Source organism: Pavona decussata, unplaced genomic scaffold (genome assembly GCF_977016875.1).
Source record: "Pavona decussata unplaced genomic scaffold, jaPavDecu1.1 SCAFFOLD_90, whole genome shotgun sequence".
Taxonomy (NCBI): domain Eukaryota; kingdom Metazoa; phylum Cnidaria; class Anthozoa; order Scleractinia; family Agariciidae; genus Pavona; species Pavona decussata.
The window spans coordinates 366,642-380,093 of record NW_028145507.1 but is presented as its reverse complement, the minus strand read 5'-3'; the positions used below and the strand labels follow the sequence as shown (position 1 = coordinate 380,093).

The window sequence follows — 13,452 nt, the reverse complement described above, 5'->3', positions numbered from 1 at the left end:
CAGTAAAGCATAATATCAAGTAGTTGACATTTGGTCACAAGGCTGTGCTTGTTGTCTACCCATCTTTCAAGAGAATACTCTTGGAGACAAGTAAAACATTGACAGTCCATGTTTTATTGAATTGATAAAATAATTATCACATTTATGTGATTGATTAAATACTTGTACAGACATCAGTGAGTTTATGTGTACCCAGGCAGTCACCACAACCTTAAAAATAAAAGAATATAACTAGTAAATGTATATTTTCCACAGTAAACACTATTTAATCAAATGTTAGCAAATAAATTACCGGTATTGAAAATATTATAGATGGAAAAGGTAGGAACAAGCAATAATTATTTGTTTGTTATTAATAATAAAGTAGCTGTTATTTAGAAGATATTCAAATAATAATTTTTGCTTCACAGCTGAGCATAAAAGATTTTCCACTTGTTGTCTTTATTGTTTAGTTCAGAACTAATAAATCTTTGTAACAAAAACAATACAAGTTACACCAAGTTGTGTCACAAATGTATAGAAGTATATTTAACAGGCAATTAAAGATATTATTTTAAATATGACTAACTCATTTTTTTTCTGTGTAATTAGTAAACGTATTCTGCTCGTCAATGTTAAGCCTGAGGCAGGGACTTGTTGTTTCAGCTCATATTTGCCAGGTTTTTTGGCAAGTGCCCACAATTCCTTTGGAAAACGTTACCCATTTTTGCTTTTTGGGGGTTTATTTGGAAAAAACTCATGATTACAGACAAGATTCCTGTTTTCATCGTAAAACAAAGTATAAAGCAACAGAGAAAACATTGAGGCTATGTTTCCTGAACAAATTGATTTTATTTAATTTTAACTTATTGTAATGCTCTGGCGATCATAATTATATCCGTGAAGCCTGCGCAATATAAATGCATAAATTATTATTATTATTATTATTATTAAAACAACAAAAACGCAATCTAAAAACCACTAAAGGTTGGTCATGTCCCAAGCCCTCCAATTTGACCCTCATACACCCACAAAAAGAAATTCTTTTAAAAAGGTCCAAGTTGAAAGTATCCCTGTCACCTTCACCCACCCCTACCCCCACCCCCCAGCATGCACATAAATTATGAGCAGAAGAATGCCCCCCATGTAACAAGCTTAGTGTACTATGAACATTTATATGTACCTTCAGTGATGTTAAATTTCTGTTTGTCGTTATTTCCCCAGCTACTGAATAGAATCTGGCACCTGTAGTAGAAATACTGGTATTACATCTTTATCTATGGTTACTGATGAAACCTTTACATCCCCACAACTGAGAGCCATAACATCACAAAAATTAAAATTATCATCAAAATAAAAATAATATCTTTGACACAAGGTATTTTGTTCAACAGTTTCATTTCAATGGTGACTTGTACAAATTTGAGCTAGAACCATGCTACATGAAAACAACAACAACATTTGACTGGATCTAGGAGGGTAGGACTACTGAAGAACACTTCAAATTCAACAACTAGTGTTTAAGCCTCCTAACATTGTCTCAACTGTTAACCAACCACTTTGCAAGGAATTAAGTTGTAACCAGTGCAAGTTAAAGTTGACAATTTCCGCCAAATAACCAGGGTGAATATAGACAAGATTTGCAGCAATTCTCTAAGGAATGACCTACAATGGTCTTAAACCATATATGTTATTCACCGGCCCGGTTTTGGTACACAGCTGAGAGCCTTTCTCAAGACAGAGGGCACTGTATTTCCTGATACGGACCAACCTAGGTGGGTGAATAACATTTTAATTTTTTTGTGCATGAAAACAACTGGCACAGGAGGTCTTGCAACAAATCCGCTCAGGTTTGTGGGCAAGATAAAAACGTTCCACCTGCTACCGACACTAATCAGATTGCATGATTTACAGAATTCCACCCACTCGTATACTGAGGAGAAAAGAAAAAAATCTCATTCTATTCCATGCAAGCCTGGGTTTATCTCATTAACTGGCAACTGGACCAGCCACTTGGAGAAAGCAGTTGATATTGTTGCACTCACCGCTTCTTTTAAGGCTTGATCCAAATCTTCAATTAAATCCTCAGTGTCTTCAAGCCCCACAGACAAACGAATCTGAAATGTATTTGAGATCAGCTGAGCACTCTAAATGTGTCTGTAAACTAGCAATAATCGTAGATTAGAGAGTGCATTTGATGTCACCAGGCCAATCTTGATCCTAGGCTCTCTCTCTCTAGATCCATCAACCCATCCACGACAAGACTCATAAAATCGTGACTCGTATCCGTATTAGGAAGCGTTTATCCTATGTCGAACGCAACAAGATAAAATTTATGGATAACTGAATTACCATTGCATGAGATGGTCATTCACTCATTTATTCTTTCATCCGCAATTCAAATAATATGTATTTCACATATTCCACTTTCATCACTTCACCTGCCATTTTTAATTTTTTTCTTCTTCGGAGAATACTGCATCTGAACTAAACTGGCACATTTTGACTAATGAAAGACTTTGCATTGGCTTTCTGTTTTCACTTATAATTTGTTTAAAAGCTCACCAGCGTGTCTGATATTCCTAACACTTCCCTCTGAGCTTTAGGCACAGAGGCATGAGTCATGATAGCTCTAAAACACAAAATGAAACATAAAGCATGACATGAAACTCAATATTTAGCACCTGAAAGTAATGAGCCTAATAGAAGCCTGATCACTGAAGAACCAGTCTTTTGGATTCTCAAATACTATCTCTCCCCCCCACAAAAAAAATCACACCCTGAGACACCTATAAATTAAATCAATATTGCAATCAAATGACAAACAAATGGCACTTTTCATTTAGCCAGAATCTAAAATTCCAGAAACTTTCTGTGCATCTTTCTGTTTGTCCATTTTCATCAGGACAGAGAACCTTATTTTCAGTCCCAACCTAGTTATCTCTTTGGTAAGATCAAAACTTTAACATAATTTATCTGGAACACAAAGTGGAAATGGAAATTTTAATTGAAATGGAATCATCTCTGATGGTAATTTCCTTTCCAAGCAGTCAAAACGCAAAAAATGGAGTACCTCTAACTAAAGGTTGTCTGCAGTTTGTTCTGGAAAATTCTTTTTTGATTTGTGGATTTCAGTTACATTTCCATTAGTTATGAAGAGCTGAAAATTTCAGCTAAATGGCAAGCTTCCCAGGCTCTCTCTTCCTAGATATGCAACATTTAAAAATTGCAAAAGGGGGTATGTGGAGGGAAGGCTTTGTCAGAAAGAGTTACTTAATAGACAAGTCCTGTACCCTTAGTCCTGATCGAACCCTAATCCAAAAAAAGCATTATAAAGGGGCTGTTTCCATGAGTTGGACCTCATCCAAAAAAGATCAAATTTTTCAATAAAACTGCATTTTCTTTCTCCTTTCTAATTTTGACCTGATTATTAAAGTTCAACTGAGTGCCACTTAAGATTATTAATAAATACCTCTCTGGACCAGGAATGATTAATTTACAATTAAGGTAACTTCAATTGTTTTGTTTTACAAGTCAAGCTATCTATCTATTAGGAATCAAACTTACGGTAGCTCTGTTAAGCTTTCAAATCCACCAAGGCTCTCAGCAAGAGTAAACAACTAAAAAAGAGGCTTTAGTCAGTGATATTATTATTATTATTATTATTATTTATTTCAATGCTTTTTAAACTATTGAAAGTGAGAAATGAAGTAGGAAATAGAGCAGAAGAGGAGGGAAGAAGAATATCGTGTTGTATTTTTATAAGCTTTGTATTTTTAGGCTAGATAATGCAATGTAAACTGAGAATGTCTTGAGTTGTTATCCATTTCACGATATAAATAGCGTGCAAAAATTGATTTCCAATTATGTTATTGAATTTTATTGCATGCAACCATACTTGTACAGTACGCTTAGAGTCATGTTGATTGTAAAATTTATTTTATTCTTCGTCATTCAATAAAATTACTATTTATTATTATTCAAAAATTATTATTATTATTATTATTATTATTATTATTATTATATTAACTAGTTGCAGTGTTGCATGAAAGACTACCACATGACTAACCATGATGTAAAATAAAAAGAGGCAGATGTACCTTAGATGATTTGAAAAATTGTTTGGAATTCTCCAAGTCTCCTTTGATAAAGAAGGTCACCATTCCGCCAAAGCCTGTCATTTGTTTCTTAGCAAGTTCATGCTGAGGATGCGATTTAAGACCTGCAAGGTAAATGACAGTAACATGCAATGCCCACTTTACTCATAATTTGTTTGCATGCTATTAATTTTGTAGTCAGAACAAATCTGCTAAAACTGAAATATATAGCATTATAAATTACTTTATGCTAGAGCGAGTATTTTTATTTGACTAAAAAACAGATTATTTATTGTCAGTAATACGTTTTAATTTGTGCCACAACAAAATCTGTTTTTCAAGTTGTCTGGCCAACACTTCACTCACTCCATCCCAAAAATCATCTTTAGTTACCATTATGCATCAGTCAATTCCAACAGTGCCCATCCCCCCCCCCCCCCCCGGCTGACCCCTGGGAATTAGGATTTTTTGAGAATAAACTGGCAAATGCCCCACTGCCGGGACAAAATAGTTGTTCAAATGCCCCGGGGTGGTGGCTTAAACATGTAAAAATGTTTTAGTTTCTTCGTTTCTCGTAATAGTTTCAGTAAAATCTAAGCTAATTCAGACCAAATTAAGTCCTAGCTGGTTCTTGTTTCCCGTAGTTAGCACAAAAAAAGGTCATTCTACTGCTCTAGCGTCCCATTTTATGTCCTATCTAGATGCATTCAATAAGAAACTTACGGTATTTGCCGATGAATTTGCCATTAAGAAAGCGACAATGCTGTAGGGTGAAAAAAGTGAGATGGTCAAATGCCCCGGGGGAATTGTGTAGAAGGCTAATGCCCGACCCCCGGGATTTACAGTGTGGGAAAATGCCCCATTATTGCCCGGGGGGAGTGGGGGATGGGCACAGCTGGAATTGACTGATGCATTACCTCTCCACCCATCCTCTCCTAAACTCACTCCACTGACCCCTATACCCAATTCCATCCACCCTTCTCCAATTCATGTTACATTTTCTCCCCACCCACTCTAGCCCCATGTTGTCGTACCAGTCTTTGCACCCACACAAGCCCACAAATTTTAGTTTCCAATTCTATCCGTCCACCCCAGCCCCAAGTTAAAGTGCCTATAATTAAAAAAAACAAAACAAGATAAGCCTGTTTTAAAAACCTTTCAGAATAAAGTAATAGGAATGGACTTATTGAGTCACAAATGGTAATGATTGGTTCAAAGCAGAAAGGGACTGGAGCCAAAAGTGTTCCCATAGCAATATCACAATATAGGCCAGCCTGTGTCTCAAGAAGCAATACTGGCGCCAAAAACACCATTCTAAATGCCCTTTCAAATAAGCTGAACTTGTTTTTTACTTCAGGTATTTTAAGTGGTCTTGCCAATCCTCCCCTGTCCACCCATGCTATCTTACCTGGATACACCACCTTCTCCACCCTTGGATTTTTCTCCAGAAACCTTGCCACAGCCATAGCATTGACCTGATGTTGCCGCATTCTGAGATGAAGTGTCTTAAGTCCACGGTTGGCCAGGTAACAGTCAAAGGGACTGGGTACTGGACCAATAGCTGACAACGAAAAAAAAAAAGCATGATAATATGAATGTGTCCCAAGGATAAATCCATTTGGCATGACATGAATAAACTGCAAGGCTTTCTGATGGTTGAAAACCACCCTAAAATAATTGTAAATTTTAAATATGTTGTTCAATTTAAATATAAACCCCAAATAGAAAACATTAAGTTTTGTCTGTTCTTCAATCACAATCAAAGATTAGGGAGTGCATTTGATGATCTCAATTCCATGCTCTCTCTCCTTTGCCAAGTTGGTGATGATGTCATCCGCCCCTGCAAAATCTCCGGGTGTTGCCAGATATGTATCCCAAAATCCATTCATTCGCAGCAATCAATGTTGACTGTCTCAGATTCCAGACTGTTTAGGAGTGTGTTCTTTTTCAACAAATGCAATAAATGCCAATAAGTGCAAGTTTGGAAGAACATAAAATGATGGCAGAAATGCAGCTCACTAATACACCAGTGTCTTGTTCTCTCAAATGTATACCTGCCAACTCTCACGCATTATGCGTGAGTCTCGCACCTGGGGACTAAAGACATTGATCTCACGCATCAAGGACAATTTCTCACGCCTGACTCACAAATCCGGATGAGTTGTTCTAAAAAAACTTCATTTCATTTCAGATTTGTTATCTATTATTTCTTTGCTCCTTATAACAATCACAAAAGATTTAAAATGTCTACAATCCGTTTGAATTGTAAGTATTCAAAGGTCGTTATGACATCGTCGTTCATTTTCGGCAACGTTTGGAAGTCTTCGGAAAATCGTCGGAAATCTTCGGAAGTGACTCGGACGTTTCTGGAAATCCCAGTCATGCGGCGACAAAAATCTCACACGTTTGACTCACAAAAAGATGGCAGGTATACAAATGTCTTCACTGTACAGTAGCGATATAAAACACAGACCTATTTCTTTGTTAGCTTAGTGTTTATTACTCACAGTTCTGTAGAAACCTGAGCCTGATACAGAGCTCATCATTACTGGTACAAATCACTCCCATCACAGTATCTGAATGACCTGCAAAATTATAAGGAAAAAACACTCAGTCTGAAAATTCCTGCTGCAGTGAATAATCATCTTCTTGGGGTATATTGACTGTAAGATTTTTGGATCAGAGTTCAACATTTGATATTTTGCCAGAGGAAAAAGGGGCAAGGACGGACACACCCTTATTTGATCATCATGAGGCAGTCATGCCCGACTGGAGATAGTTTGGTTTTCAGGGTCGCTCAGGGTATGTAACTTTACCACTGATAACATTAAAGTGTTGTTGTTGTTGTTGTTGTAGTGGCCATATTCTTTATGCTGGAATTGATAAAATGACACTCAGGCTGACATTTATTTACTTTGTAGCCAAACGAACTTGCAAGTTAATTGGCACAGGTTGCAAAAATTAATTCCAGGAAGTAGTGCTGCAACTGGCCTTGTTTAACGTAGAGAGAAGACAGGGTGTGAAATGTGTTAATTATTATTAATAAGAGTTAATTTGTATGCAGTAGCTAGCTTGGAAAGGACGTTTCATACCATTCATGTACTTTGTTACTGAGTGCATGACAACATCAGCTCCAAGAGACAAAGGTTGCTAAAAAATAATCAGTGAGTATACAGTAACATGTTTAAGTTAGTATGCACACACACTCATGTTATGCATGTTCAGTACGATACCTTTAATGCTGTGTAAGCTGTTATCGGCCCATTTAATGTAAAAAACAATACATCTGATTATAAGCCCCCCCCCCCCACCCTTGATGTAAACACCCCTCTAGTTTCATTCCTGTTGTTAGTTTTAATTTTGTTCCAAATGTTGATGTTTTAAAGCTTATTAAATTAAAAACCAGTAAATGAAAAACGTACTCTCATCAACTCTGTACTGCTATATCTCATTTCGAGATGGGTTTTTTTATTCTGTTTATAAACCCCCTTGGATATAAGCCCCTCCATTTATAAGCCCATTTAGAACTCCTTATGAAGTTGTATGAAGCAGCAGTTTATGGTATAATAATTTTTCCATCATTTTCATGCATTTCTATGACTCAGTAGTTTTTAAAAAATCTTAACAGTATGACAAGTGAGCTTGTCAAAAATGTAAATGACGATCATATAATAATTATTATTATTAATTTTACTTTCTACTCTGTCTGTCTGTCTGTCTGTCTAGTGAAAGCATTCACTAGCAGAAGCAACAGGATGGCATTATAAAATAATGCAGAGAAAAGAAAGCAACAAAACTACAGAAGACAGGCATCGCAGAGTTATTTTGTTACAATCAGAGACTTTTGTTACATGTTTTGAACTTTGGAATTGCATGTGGACGGTCATATTTTTGTAAAACTTGAGCTTGTATTTTGACAATTATTGAGAATTTCGATGCAACTTCATACTGAGCCCTACAAATTTGTGTGGAACTTTACATGACAAATAACTCAAGTACCGAATATAATGTGCAGACCTGAGACTTGGACTGAATGACCTTAAGTATTTATTTATCATCTATAACATGTTAATTCTTGACCTCATTCATTGAGAATTTCGATTTTTTTATAGTGTGACAGTGAAAACTGGCACCTTTTTTGAAAGGTAGGTACATACAGGGTACCAGACAGGGCAAGTTGAGACCTACTATGAATCCACCATGGCAAGTTCAGGGCCCACAACCCCCCATGGCACATACAGACCCCCAATCCCCCATGGCCATGTCAAGTTCAGAACTCCCCTGGTCCCTCATGGCAACTTCAGACCCCCCCTGTCCCAGTCCCACTCCCTCCCTTTCACTTCCTCTCTTACAAATCCACAACTTTATGTCTTTCAGTTATAATTGCTCTGTAGCCCATCATACTCCAATACCTGAAAATATGATGACATGAAAGTGTTGTCCACCACCAAGATGATCCCCTAGAAGAAAAATAAAATGTACCGTTGAACCGTCAGTCATACCAATAATCTAAATGAACTATAATAAGATTAAAAAATTAGTGATTAGACTTATGCCAAAAAATACTCTATTAAAGACTATGAAAGATAGAATCTATTGACAAAGTAACCTCATGCATGGGCTGATGAACAATTTCTGCAGCTCCTTGAATGTCCACAAGCTTCAAAAGAGGGTTGGTGGGAGTCTCAATCCATACCATCTGTGTTGAGAGTAACGCACAACACTGTTAGAACACTGCATGCCTTAATGGCTCTGCTATAAATAATTATTTTGAAGGAGAGAGAGCATAACTGTCTTAATATGTAAAATTTTTGTGAATGTGACCTTCAGTTTAGTAAGAGAACATCTCTTTTTGTTTTATGCTGGTTTGTACTGAGTTTCGCTCTTTTGTGTAGGTCACTTGCATAATTTATAAAGAAAACCAAGAACAAGTCAATTGCTCATTTTTTTAGCCTTTTGTTCAAAAACTAAATAGTTACAGAGCTGAGTCTCTTGCATGATAATTGATCTCTGTGATAACATAGAGTTTATTTGGATCAATTCACCCATTTCAAGGTAAAAAAGGACATCTATGACGGTCTTTGGTAAGACCCTTCAGTTCTAAAGTCGATTAAAATGCTCACCTTGGTATTAGGTTTGATGGCATTCTTCAGCTTACTCAGATCAGATGCATCAACAAAACTTATTTCTATTCCCATTTGTGTGGCTGCCACCCGTGAAAAGTATCTGTTGGTACCTTAGAAATGAGAAAAAAAAAATGGAATAAATTCCACTTCACATTCAACTCTCAACTAACGATGTGTTAGATGCCACATAATTTATATTTCCCTAATTTAACTGGTTCAATTAATTTAATAATTGGCCAATGTACATTCACTTGAAATCTATTTTTAGGCGCCAGCTTGGAATCTTGAGATGACAGCCACTTGTTATATTATGTGAGTTTGGCTAGGGCCTCTGATGGCCTCACTAAGATCACGGCGTTGCTCAGTGATGTGATAAGAATAAGCTTTACTATTTTATCTGCTGTCTCTGTAGGTTTGCCAGTAGTGTTGTGGTTATCACATCTGCCTTGAATGCAGAAGACAGGGTTATAATCCTTGCCGGTGAACCATATTTTCGCATAGCACGTTATATCTTGTTTTTACATGTTAACTTACCTTGTTTTCATTCTGATGTCAATATATAAATATTGCCCCTTCTGAAGTTCATAAAGGGACTGGGCCCTAGTTTACATATTATTCAAATTACGTCATATGAAGAAATGAACCACATCACCAGAAAGATTACATAAAAATTAGTGAGTTTACCAGGTTTGGTTATGCTTCATTGTGTAGTAACCAGGGTGTGACATGTCCAAAGGTTGCCAAAATCCATATACATTAAAGTCTGTCTAATTTTTCCAAGTTTTGAAAGCCTCTACATGGTTGCAATCTAATGACAGAAGCTCAAACTTGGTAAATGGACTAATTTTAATGTGATCTTTCTTGTAATGGACCCCAATTTCTGATTAAATGAAAATTCGAAAACTCATCCCCAGTCTCTATTTGACTCCAGTATGGGCAATATAATAAGTAATTACCTCCATAAACATCATCCACACAAAGAATGTGTTCTCCACGCTTGAGAAGGTGTGTCAACAGCATGGTGGCTGATAATCCTGAAGCAGTAGCTAAGCCTATGTTCATTTAACAACAAAGTTCAACAAGAAATGATTTAAGAGAAATAAAAAATATATCACTAATATCTGCATCATGTGATTTACATTTAACAGGTCCTTGACCTACATCCAAACAGTCTTGTTCAAAGCTCACTGTGCTTTTGTTAATTCCATAGAGAAACCCTTAGAGCAAGGCAAGATTGAGCAATAAACTCAACCCATATTACGATGCCCGTTGCCTGTGACTCAAACTTGTTCTCCTTTAGCTGGATAATAACCCTTTAGCCCCCAAGAATGCCAATTGGCACATAATTCCATAACTCTTTCAATATTTGACAGATTTCTATGAATTTTTGACACGGAGATGATCTTGTGAAGATCTACTCATTAAAAGGATAAAAACTTAACCCCCTCCCATATGTGATATGGTTGACCACCCCCTTAACTTTTCAACTTTTTCCCCCTACAAGTTGTGGGTCTTAAAGCATCTCTCACATAAATGAACATGTTGAGAACTACAAAATGAGCTACAGTTTAGAGGTATACCTAATATACACAAGGATTGGGACGTTTTTGAACTTTAAAATTTTTACGTTTTAAGGGCATTTATCTCAAAGCCATAACTTTTCTCGTTCATAATTATATCAGTTATGAACTACACTCATGAGTAGCTTTAAAATGGTATATCATACATGCACATTGAGTCTGTGTTCTTGGATCTGGAGAAAATGTCGTTTTGCCTTGGGGGTTAAAGGGATAATGCAAATATAACAAAATATTTACTAACCCAGGGGTGGGAAAATTTTGCGTGGGGATGAGAGCTCACGTACAACGCTTTTCTTATTTTGGTGCAAAACAAATATTATTGTATAGTTGTGAAACAATGAAGAATGACTTGTAGAAAATACAACTGTTTTAATCACACAGATCAATCATCTTCTACTAACAGTCCTTTGAGCGGGAAGACTTCTGGAGAATTTCCACCTGCAGCACACGCCTTGAGAGCCTGGGATATCGTTACACAAATCATGACAATTTAGATCTGGCCCCAAGGACTACAGCCAAAAATTAATAAACAGCCACCAAAATACATTCATTGTATTGGATTGTGAAGACACGTTAATTTATGAGGTGACGTTAGAAAACATTTAAATTATCAGACACTCATTGTGTGTTGTTTTCAATTCAAGTCATAAAGGGGTAGAAGAAGTGCAAAATTTTGTCATAAAGAAGTTTTTGATAGCCTTATGACACTCAATAGGTCATTTTACAGTTGTTTGCTGAGTGCTCTGACCTTTGATTGGAAGCGAGGCTGGGGGTGATCTTGTTTTGATACAAACCTCACTGCTTTTCGTATGTAAATGCAAACTAGTTAGCATAAGAACAGCATGATCTACATATGAAAAGCAGTGAGGTTTGTATCAAAACAAGGTCACCCCCAGCCTTGCTTCCACTCCTAGGCCAGGTCACTGAGCACACAACTGTAAAATGGGCTATTTCCAACAAAAATGGATAGTTGGAATCCTTTTGTTTCTAATGTATTCACCTTAAACCTCCTGGGATTAATTAGCACAAGCTATTATTATAGGAGTGTGATAAACTAAGAAACTAAGAAAGAAAAAGACCAGGAAGGTATCAAATTCGACTAACGACTGAGAGGGGGATCCTCTGGGATTTACAAAACAAAAACGGAGTAACTAGGGAATACCCCGCCACTCCAAAAGTGACCCTAAAACGAGTGGATACGCGGCTACGCAGAAACAGTGGTAAATACCACCCCCTTTCCCTCACGTAGCTTCGTGGCTACGCAGCTATGCGGCTACGCAACTACGTGGCTACGCAGCTACGGGGATACGCGGCTACGTGGCTACGCGGCTACGCTGCTACGTGGCTACGCGGCTACTTGGCTACGCAGCTACCTGGCTTCGGCTACGCAGCTACGTGGTTTCGGCCTAGTGGATTAAAGCGTTGTTTCGGCTCGTGGATTAAAGAAGGAGGTATATTCATGTGTAGAGCGTTTGTTTCGGCTCGTACGCGTAGCTGCATAGCCACGTAGCCGCATAGCCACGTAGCCCGGGGGGGTACTCCAAAAAAAATTGGGTAGGGGTGTGCGGCCCGCTTCCCAAAACCCGTACCCTATTTATGACCAGAATCTGCGATTTTCCCTACCCTATTTATGACCTGAAGTAGCTTCTTCTAAAAAAAAATCGAACCCAGGACTAGAGTGCAAAAATCTATACCCTATTTATTACCAAAGTGGCGGCAAAATGGCTAAAAGCGATACCCTATTTATGACCAAAACACCCGAACAACCAACTCCTTTGGCGCCGCACATACCTATATAGCCCATATAAGGGAGTACCCCCCCCACCCCCCTTCCCGGGCCACGTAGCCACTCTTTTCAGGATTACTTTTGGAGTGGCGGGGTATTCCCTAGTTAAGCCACAAAAAGATTTACAAAACAAAAAGACCTTGGAAGGTTGTAGTTTATATTTGAAGCGGTGTGATCGTCTGGAATCTGTCTGGAATGTGTTGCACGTGGCATCATCTTACAAATACCGACGTGAAACCCGCCGTGAAACTCACCATGTTTCGCACCCTCCAAAGCAGCAACACAAGCCTCAAAACAATTTCTTGTTGGATTTCCAGAGCGGGAATACTCGAATCCCTAACAAAAACACGTAGATTAAAATCATATTCAGAGAAGTCAGACAAAGAACAAAGATAAGCCTTATAATAATAAAAGCTGGTAAAAGACAATCATCTTAAAGTTTTCTTACACGATGAACTCCGGGAGCAACCTGTTTAAAAGTCGTAGCCATTGAAATCGGTGGCACAACTGCCCTGGAATGCCACTGTTCTGGTTCTTGGCCGGCATGGATCGCCAAGGTGCCAAAACGTGGAAGGGATTTTCCCATCTCTTGAGAGGCCGACTCGTTCGCCATTTTGATAGCAGTGAAAGAGAGAGCCCGGGGCCAGATATGACGCAATATTGCAGACTTGCGCTGCGGAGAGCCTGCACAGAACAATGACAGAACCTGTATGGGACGCATGAGTCTCCTAGTTTTCTTGAAAAAGACGTACAACCCTCATTGAAGATTTCATTTCTGTACAGCGTGACATTGTAAACTCTTTTGTCCGGGTCAAAGGGCGATTCAAGTACTGGCCTCAGTGTACCCTTCTAAGCGCCCCTAACCTCCCCCGTCACTCCCAACT

At 38.0% G+C, this 13,452-nt stretch overlaps 1 protein-coding gene across 1 annotated transcript; it reads right to left on the bottom strand.

Annotated features, from left to right (window-relative positions):
- Positions 1–91: 91 nt before the first annotated feature.
- On the bottom strand, positions 92–13,422 carry LOC146474295 (cystathionine gamma-lyase-like). The gene is made up of 15 exons (XM_085117212.1): positions 13,017–13,422; positions 12,823–12,904; positions 10,159–10,254; positions 9,200–9,312; positions 8,686–8,775; positions 8,489–8,536; positions 7,169–7,226; positions 6,584–6,661; positions 5,485–5,637; positions 4,080–4,201; positions 3,547–3,599; positions 2,545–2,611; positions 2,025–2,096; positions 1,163–1,224; positions 92–210 (listed from the first exon to the last, which is right to left on the bottom strand). Exons 1-14 carry the CDS (start codon positions 13,287–13,289, stop codon positions 1,204–1,206), a joined length of 1,326 nt encoding a protein of 441 aa, XP_084973338.1. The 5' UTR covers positions 13,290–13,422; the 3' UTR covers positions 92–210; positions 1,163–1,203.
- Positions 13,423–13,452: the final 30 nt, after the last annotated feature.

Bases quoted from the DNA above. Each gene is read 5' to 3' on its own strand.
- LOC146474295 (XM_085117212.1), bottom strand. From the start codon at position 13,289: ATGCGTCCCATACAGGTTCTGTCATTGTTCTGTGCAGGCTCTCCGCAG. The intron at 3,600-4,079 runs GTACATCTGCCT...CCTCTTTTTTAG, and splicing joins AATTTTTCAAATCATCTAAG to TTGTTTACTCTTGCTGAGAG. The intron at 1,225-2,024 runs GTGAGTGCAACA...TTTCTACTACAG, and splicing joins ATCAAGCCTTAAAAGAAGCG to GTGCCAGATTCTATTCAGTA.